Source organism: Ipomoea nil, unplaced genomic scaffold (assembly GCF_001879475.1).
Source record: "Ipomoea nil cultivar Tokyo-kokei standard unplaced genomic scaffold, Asagao_1.1 scaffold0176, whole genome shotgun sequence".
Taxonomy (NCBI): Eukaryota; Viridiplantae; Streptophyta; class Magnoliopsida; order Solanales; family Convolvulaceae; genus Ipomoea; species Ipomoea nil.
In genome coordinates, this window is record NW_017616604.1 from 1,610,052 (window position 1) to 1,619,345 (window position 9,294).

Genomic DNA, 9,294 nt, shown 5'->3' on the forward strand with positions numbered 1-9,294 from the left:
AGGATTATTCTTAGTATGTGAAGGATCACGCATAGGTTTTGATATACGTTTTCTCCCCCTTCCCAATGTGTTAATGTGGGTTGTGTGTGCTTGCTATGTGTTATGTGTGCATGTTACCCCGATGTGGTTGAGATCAATCGGGCTATACGGGCAGTCGGATGGGCTGAGAACCATACCGGCTGTTAACCAGGCCGGTAGAGACCGGTCAGGTATATAAATATTATATAGGACAAAGGTCCACTATACGGGCAGTTGAATGGGTTAAGAACCATCCCAACTGTTAACCAGGCTGGTAGAGACCGGTCAGGTATATAAATATTATATAGGACAAAGGTCCACTATACGGGCAGTTGAATGGGTTGAGAACCATCCCAACTGTTAACCAGGCTGGTAAAGACTGGCCAGGTATATAAATATTATATAGAGCTGCGGTTCATCGGTCGGTTGCGATCGACCCCTCCGTATTGTGAGACGGGGCAGGGTGCTGCGGGACCGTGTCAGAGCTATATGCGCTGACCCTCATGTATGGGCATGCGATTGGTCCTGTGGCGCCAACAAAGTGTGCTATATGATGAGATAAGAAGGTTTGATGTTCTGACTGTTATGAAAACGTGACCATAGGATTCTTGCTAGTAAACTGTACATGTTTAATTGTGATTATTGGTCGTGTTTATCTATAACTGTGCCCTATGTCGAGAATCGTATATACTTGGTTATGACTGTAGATTGTGTGTACCCCTATTTGTCGAGTCGGTTCCCTGATTTGAAAGCTAGAGTCTCTTAGGATATATCTTCATGCTTCGAAATGACTTTTCGTATATATATATATATATATATATATATATATATATATATATATATATATATATATGTATGTATTGTATTTCAACGCGTTGGAGTGGGTTACCAGCATCTCTCGGTGAACAGATATATTTGGCTTTCAGGTACAGAAGGATAAGTCACTGGAGCGCGCTAGATCTTGGAGCGTAGAAGTAGATAGTTTCCCTTTCGGCCTGCGTGCCGTGTTATGCATTTACTTTATTAAGGATATTAGTAGTTAGCCTGTGCACCTGAGTTCTCTAGCTCAGGTGTGGCATAGCACCCCATACTCTTTATGTTACGTTTTTGGGAATTAATGAGATTTCACCTTTATTTTATAAGTTTTAAATGTCCTGAAAATCTGGGGTGTTACAGTTTTAATCCATAGAGAGCCTTTTTGAGATGATAGACCTTCTCATGCTCATTATCAATTGCAAAGCCAGGTGGTTGCTCAACATATACTTCATCTTCTAGAAGTCCATTTAAGAAAGCACTCTTGACATTCATTTGATAAACTCTGAAGTTTTTATGAGCTGCAAAGGCCAGAAATATTCGTATGGCTTCCAGTCTAGCTACGGGGGCGAAGGTTTCATCAAAATCAATTCCTTCTTCTTGACAATACCCCTTAGCAACAAGACGAGCTTTGTTCCTAACAATGAGCCCATCTTCACTCATTTTGTTCCTGAAGACCCATTTTGTTCCTATGACATTCTGATGAGTTGGTCTTGACACAAGTTCCCATACTTCATTACGTTCAAACTGATGAAGCTCTTCTTGCATGGCTATTACCCAGTCAGGATCACTTAGGGCTTCTTCTATGGATTTTGGTTCCATTTGAGATAAGAAGCATGCCATCATGCTTTCGTGTAAGGAGGCTCTTGTTCGTACACCTTCTTGGACATTTCCTATTACTTGATCAGGTGGGTGATCTCTTAACCACCTAAGATCAGGTTCGAGTGTATTCTGTTGATTTTGAACATCCATTTCAGGAATATATGGTAGATCAATATAGATCATTGGTTCAGATGTTGTGGTGCTGACAAGATTGTTTTGTTGAGTTGTGACCTTTTCTTGAGTTGTAGGTTCGGGTTCAGATACTTTTAGCTGATATTTTGTGTAGGACGATAGTATATCTTCTTCGTCTGAAATTTCTTCATCAACATGTTGCCGAGGGTTTTGACCCGAATTACTTGGCGTTTTGATGTCGGATGGGTTTTTCTCGGATTGTTCATCAAATTTAACGTGAATGGATTCCTCAATTACCATTGTTCGTTTATTTAGAACTCTAAATGCTTTGCTTACAGAGGAATATCCCATGAACAGTCTTTCATCAGCTCTTTCGTCAAAGGCCCTCAAATGATTCTTTCCGTTGTTGTGTATGAAACACCTGCATCCAAAGACATGAAAATAACCAATACTAGGTGTTTTACCTTTCCATATCTCATATGGCGTTTTGTTGTAAGATTTGTAGATCAGGGATCTATTCTGTGTGTAGCATGCCGTATTTATAGCTTCGGCCCAAAATCTTTTTGGTAAGCCTGAATATGAAATCATTGTCTGTGCAGCTTCTTTCAAGGTTCTGTTTCTCCTTTCGGCTACCCCGTTTTGCTGAGGAGTTCGTGCTGCCGAAAGTTGATGAAAGATTCCATTTTGCGCACAGAACTCTTTTATGACTTTATTAACAAATTCAGTTCCCTGGTCTGATCTTATCCGAATGATTTTGACCTCCTTTTCTGTTTGGAGTTGTCTTAAGAGATTAGGAAGAATTGTTTCTGTTTCATTCTTCTTTTTCAAGAAAATCACCCAAGTATATCTCGTATAATCATCAACAATAACGAGAGTATACTTTCTTCCACTCAAACTTGCTGGGTCAACTGGTCCAAAGAGATCCATATGTAGAAGACTTAGAGATCGAGAGTTTGCCTCCACATCTTTCGATTTAAAGGATGACTTGAATTGTTTTCCCTTTTGACATGCCTCGCATATTTTATCTTTCGTGTATGATGCTTCGGGCAATCCTCTTACAAGATTTCTTTTGGCGAGTTTGCTGATTGTCTTTAGGTTGAGATGACTGAGTTTATTGTGCCATTCTTGATTAAGATCTGCATTACTTTTGGCCACAAAACAAACGTTAGCGTTAGAAGAAGTCAACGATATTACGTACATATTCTTCTTTCGTTGGCCAGTTAAAGCTGCCTCGCCATCCTTCGTGTTAACGATTTTACACTCATCCTTGGAAAATTCAACTTTATATCCTTTGTCACAAAATTGACTCGTGCTTAGAAGATTGAACTTCAATCCTTCAACATAAGATACATCTTGTATTGTTATTCCCTTTTTGATAATATCCCCTTTTCCACGAGTTCTGCCAGTGTTTTCTCCTCCAAAGATGACTTTAGGTCCATCTACTTCTATGAAGTTGCTCAGCATTGTTTTATCACCAGTCATATGTCTTGAGCACCCACTATCAACATACCATATGACTTGTTTTTCCTGCAACAAAGATTATATATTTTTAGGTACCCCTTGAATTTTGGGTCCTTGAGGGTTAGCTGTCAACTTTGGAACCCACATCAACATAGAGTGTCCACGACTCATCTTTGGTCCTCTATACCCATTAGATGTGCGATAATCATAATGTATGCTGGCAAAGACTTTAGCATTATATCTTTTCCAAAGGTATTCCTGAGGAGGATTTTCATAATACTTGAGATGATCGGTTTGTTTACGCAGATGAATCCTTTGTAATTCTACTTTAGACAGAGGTTCTGGGTAATCATACCAATCTTCTTCTGATGGCCCAGTCCATCCATTGCCATACCCAGATCTTATGAAGGATCTTTCGGGTTGTCTGATTCGTCCAATTTTTGGGTTTCCTTGATCAGGATTCTCTTGTATTGTTTTAGGACGATATTGCCTCTGGTCAACATTCAGCATTTTCCTTGATTGAATATTCTTAGCAGGCTGACCTTTCTTATGGTGTAGATTCTGTCTATTTCCATTTGGTCCATTCCTTTTGACATATCTTTGTCTAGGATTGCCTTTGTAAGAATTTTCATTTCGAGGATCCACAATTCGTTGTACAGCCTTTCCTTTCGGTAAGCTTGTTGATTGTGGTATGGCATCGTTGTTAACTTTCGTCACTGGCTCAGACACCTGGGTTGGTCCTTGAACAAATGCAGCTTGAAAGCCTTCGTGTGAATATGCATTCGTGGATTTGTTCAAGCAGGTTTGTGAGGCGGAGCTGGGGTTAAAACCAATTCCCGTTCTTTCCCCGGGCAGTCTGGAGTCATTTATCATTCGATCCATTAGATTGGATGAATTATTGAATTTGTCCAAGACTTCAAGCAGTTCTTGTTCTCTCCTTTCTCTTACTGTGCACTGCTCCTTCAGAGTGAGAACATTTTTCTCAAGTTGCTCCTTAGCAATGGCTAGCTTAATGTTCTCAATTCGAACTTGCCTTAGCGCATTGTAGCTAATCGTGAGCCGAGAGTTCTCCTCCTTAAGTTTGGAGTAGGTGCTATTTATCACTTTGAACCTCCTCATCATTTCGGTAACTGATTCATTGGAGGTTTGACTCCCTACAGAACTTGACTCAGCTAAATAACAGGAAGATGAATGAGAGTTTACCTCATCTTCGTCAGCCGTAAGGCATAGATCTTCTGATTCCTGACTGAAAAGGCATAGGAGTCCTTTTTCTTCTTCAGAACTTTCATCGTCTGAACTCGAGCTTGAGGAGCTACTTTGCTTCACAACTGTGTCAGAGGTTTCGTTCACCACCATTGCCTTTCTTCTTCTCTCGTTTCTGGAGCCTGAAGATTTTGGCTTGTCATTTCTTTTGTATCTTTCTCTAGTCTCCTTGGATGGGCTTTTGGAAGTGTTGCTATCTTGATGCTTGCTTACTATTGGATGAGGACAATTGGCCTTAAAATGTCCTGGTTTACGACAATTGTAGCACAACAGTTGCGAGTCTGTGGTTTCAGCCTTTGAGGTTTGAGGAGAATTTTCGTGTTGCTTTCGGTGACCCGAACGATGAGAGTCTTGAAAGTTGTTCTTCCTCATGAACCTTTTCATTTTCCCAAAGAGTGCATATTGTTCATCAGATAAAAAATCACAAGAGTTAGATTTCGACCTGTTGGATGTTGATGCTGATTGGTTGGCCATTAGAGCGATATTTCTCGTTTCTGATTCTTCGGCATCTTTCGGTTCATGTTCGAACTCATATGCTTTGAGATCACTAAAGATCTTGGCCGTGCTCGTTGTTTTCATGTCTCGATTGTCCCTCATTGCAATGACCTTCATTTCCCAAGATTTTGGCAGGCCACGAAGAATTTTTAGATTCCTTTCTTTCTCGGTCAATTCCTTCCCGAGATCAGTCAGATCTCCCATGAGTCTGGTGAATCTCAGCTCCATGTCCATGATTGTCTCATTTGGAAGCATCTTGAAATCTTCAAACTTCTTCATGGCTACAGTCAACTTGTTGTCTTTCTCCTGCTCATCCCCTTCTCCTAGTTCCATCAAGACATTCCATATTTCCATGGCATTCTTTCACTTTCGGACTCTTGGGAACAAGGAGTCATCAAGGGAGTTGTAGAGGATATTTCTTGCTACGTTATCTAGGTTTGCTCTTGTCCTTTCTTCCGAGGTATATGAATCTTTTGGCTTCGGTATCATTTGCTCAGCACCAGCTCCTTGAACTGCCGCTTGTGTATTTGCCATCATAACTGTAATTGGTCCAATTGTTATGACGTCCCACATTTCGTCATGTATGGAGCAGAGGAGTGCCTGCATTCTTATCTTCCAGTCATCAAATTTAGCAAGACTAAAAACAAGCTGCTTAGAGCGATTAGTATGATCCTTTTCCATTTTACAAAAATTCGTGCAGAGCTGAAAAATATGCAGTTTTTTAGAATTTTGATAGGGGATCTACCAGGCAGTAAAAGCAAAGCCTTTACCGTTCAAGGTATTTAGCTCTGATACCACTTGTTGGTCCCGATAGAGTGTAGTGAGAGTCTAGATGGGGGGGGGGGGGGGGGGGGGGTGAATAGACTCTTTCGTGTTTTTACCCTAAAAACACCTTTCGGTGTTTTGGCGCAGCGGATATGTCAGATTCGATTATTTGCTTTGCACGAGTTTACGTTTAAAAGAGAACTTTCGGTAATGATGATAAGGATAATATGATGCAGAAATGAAATGCGTAAGTAAAGAGATAACGAGACAAGAGTTTTTATAGTGGTTCGGCTAACGTTGCCTACTCCACTCTTCTTCCACAACTTATGGAAGGATTGCACTATCACTCGTTAGTACAATTACACAAAGACTTCCTTGATCACTAAGTCGGACAGCCTTCGTAGGTTTTTCAACTCGTCGAGTTTACTCTGCCTCTATCAACTTCTTCTTCAGAGTTGAGGTTGGTAGAAAATGATTTCTGATTTCTCCAACTTGATGAAGTCTTGATTGTATGAGATGATTTCTTCGTGCAAATGGCAAGACTTCCTTAAGGTGTTAGAAGATGATCAATGAACTTCTTCAAATATCTTATCACCTTAACACTGGTTCACAAAAGCTTGAGAGAACTGAGAGCGTTTAAGAGCTTTTGCAAGTAAATAGATCGAGTGAAAGTTGAACCAGCACCTTCTTAGTTGATGAAGGTGGGTTTATATAGGTGATGAAAATTCATCCGTTGGAGGGAGATGAAATTTTCGAACCTTTTATCCAGTGGATAAGGACTGGGGAGCTTCATGCATTAAATGCTCCATTAATGAGGTTGTACTATGTAGCCGTTGAAGGTATGGAGAGCATTAGGGTTTTGTCCTTTAGCTCCAGGAGATGGTACATCTTCATTTAATGCTCCTTGGTAATCGTGTCCCCTTAAGTTGAGATCCTTATGTTCCTAGGATGTTGTCAAATCAGACAGACAAAACATTATTCTCGTTGTTGAAGAGAAAGAATGCTTGGAGAAAATCGTCTTTAATAAATCTGTCCTTTCGAGGTAGTTGACAACTCCTGATTAATTCTCGTTGCTGTTTATCATGCCTTGTGTCTTCTTTCGTCTTGGAGACCCTATCATCTAGACATAACTCATTTTTGTGTGTTTGTCTAGCTTAACACGAATTACAAGAGAGTTATGGCAACTCTCGTCTAGGACGAAAGTAGCAATTGAAAAAGTAAATAGTTAGGGGTCTACTTTCTACATTACATTGGTATCATCAAAATCCTAATACAAGGTTCCTAACACCAACTTGAAGAGCTAGAACTTTGTTGGAGACCAAAAAGGGCAATGAAAATGTTTTGGGAGTGAAAAATAACCTAGAAGTTAAACTAGCTGCACAAGAATTCTGCTTGCAGGTAGGCACGACCATGCATATGGTCGTGCTAACCCGAGGCAGTGTGCTACATTTTTGGCACGGCCATGCCCCTGGCCGTGCCACCCATGCTCTGCTCACTATTTAAACGCAATTTTTGTCATTTTTACATGGTTCTAGCCCATGGCTGAGCCCTAACCATTTTCTACTCATTCCTTTCATATTTTAAAGTTAGATTAGGCTTAGATTTAGGTTTTATAACAATGTTGGAAGCTTGTAATCTCATATTTGAAGCTTGGATTTCAATATTTTAAAATTATTCTCCCATCTTTAATACATAAGTTCTCCTATCTTCCTCAAAAAAAAAAAAAAAAAAAAAAAGTTCTACATTTTATCTCTTTCTTTTGCAATATTTATGTTTATTACTTGTGCTTTTGTGTTCTTTATGCTATTTAATCATGAGTAGTTAGTTTTTAAACTTGAGTTAGGGTTGTATTATATATATTGATGCTTAATTTGTGATTATTGCTAAAAGGGGAAGAACTCTAACCTAGAGTTCATGTGTTTGTGAAAGTTTTGTGTTTATATCTTGTTAATGTTTGATATACACATTCATTGGCGTGTTTTTGGAGAATTCTTGGCTACCATGAGAATTGGGTCAAGGATTTGAGTCACTCATTGCATAAACCCGATTTCTTCATATGAAAATAGGGAAAATTGGGGAATTTACATGCTAATTATGTTTGAAGAACTTGGAGTTGATTCACCACAAGAGTGTCGCAACATAATGAAAATACGGAGTAACATTAAATAGGATTCAATAATATTTGGAGCATAGTATGCTATATATCAAAGTATTTTAATATGAAAATATAAAACAACATAATTTATTCAATCGAATATATCATGTAGAAGATTGTCCAAACAACATAATGACTAGAGGATGAATGTTGCTTTGGTGCTTGCTTCTTTCATCTGATACCTATATTAAAAAATTACGGAGTACTACTTAAAGTTCTCCCATAAACAAGGAGTGGATAAAAGATGTCAATGGGTGAAGCTCACAGCGTACCTCACATTTGATCAATCTTGCAATCAATTAAGTTTGTTGTGATTACCTTGACAACCCATGGCTCCACCTTATTGTAATCAATCTGCAGTCATAAATGCACCAACTTGATCAGTACTGAAATTGAATTAATCAAATAACTGTGTCTCTGTTTGCATGTCCCAGAAAAAAGCTAATTGAAACATTACATAAAAGATTTTACCTGCCTATATCTTTGCAATGCAATCTTCATGGACAAGTCCTATATTATAAGAAAATGCAAAGTCAGTAAAAATGAACTATATAGGAATTGATGTATCTAGAAGGCCAAGGCTCAAGTAATGGAACATATAGTTACCATAGCTTTTCAATAGTGGAATTTGCTGCTTGAAAATACAGGTATACATCCAACCTCTGAGTCAAAAAGATCTTAAGTAGTTGATACTTCAGAGCATATTTAGCAGCATTCTCCAATTGTGCAAAAGCAGGTATATCGAGTAAATCACACTGCCATGTAAAACAACTCACAATCATTTAGAATCCATGACAGAATGGAATAAATAATGCTTCTAAACTAAAAACCTAATAGGTTAATACATATGGGAATCTCAAATAGAAAATTACATAACCATATATAAGAGGGAATGTCAACACTTAAGCCAACCTCATCTCAAAAAGAAAATAAAAACTACTCTGTAATTATGAAGACCAAATGAACAGCCAGATTGGTCATGTCCACTGAGTCCAATGTAAAGAAATTTCTAATTTTTTTTAGTACTGTAAGAAACACTAATACTTGATACATGTCAGACATTTTAACGAATTCAATAATAGTATGTGCATCATCACCAGAAAATGTTGCCAGATACCTAAACTAGTAAGAAACTTGAAAGACAGTTTTGTGTTCCTGGAAATTTTAATGGAGTTAAAATAGTAACAATCAATATAATATTGATAATTTGATATAGTAACCATCCAAACAGAATGAAATTACTACTTCACCTTTTCGGCAATCAAGAAAGCAGAATAAAATCCAACACCAAATTCACCAATCACTCAATTATCTGATGCAAGGTCCTTAATTATTTTTCCTGCATATAGGGGGTGTTGTGCTTTAGTAAT

General features: G+C 38.5%; 1 protein-coding gene across 1 annotated transcript; it reads right to left on the bottom strand.

The window, feature by feature from the left end:
• Positions 1-3,367: 3,367 nt before the first annotated feature.
• LOC109177950 (kinesin-related protein 4-like) lies at positions 3,368-5,358 on the bottom strand. Its single transcript, XM_019327464.1, has 3 exons — positions 4,952-5,358; positions 3,976-4,717; positions 3,368-3,427 (listed from the first exon to the last, which is right to left on the bottom strand). The coding sequence occupies exons 1-3, from the start codon at positions 5,356-5,358 to the stop codon at positions 3,368-3,370; spliced, it is 1,209 nt and encodes a 402-aa protein (XP_019183009.1).
• Positions 5,359-9,294: the final 3,936 nt, after the last annotated feature.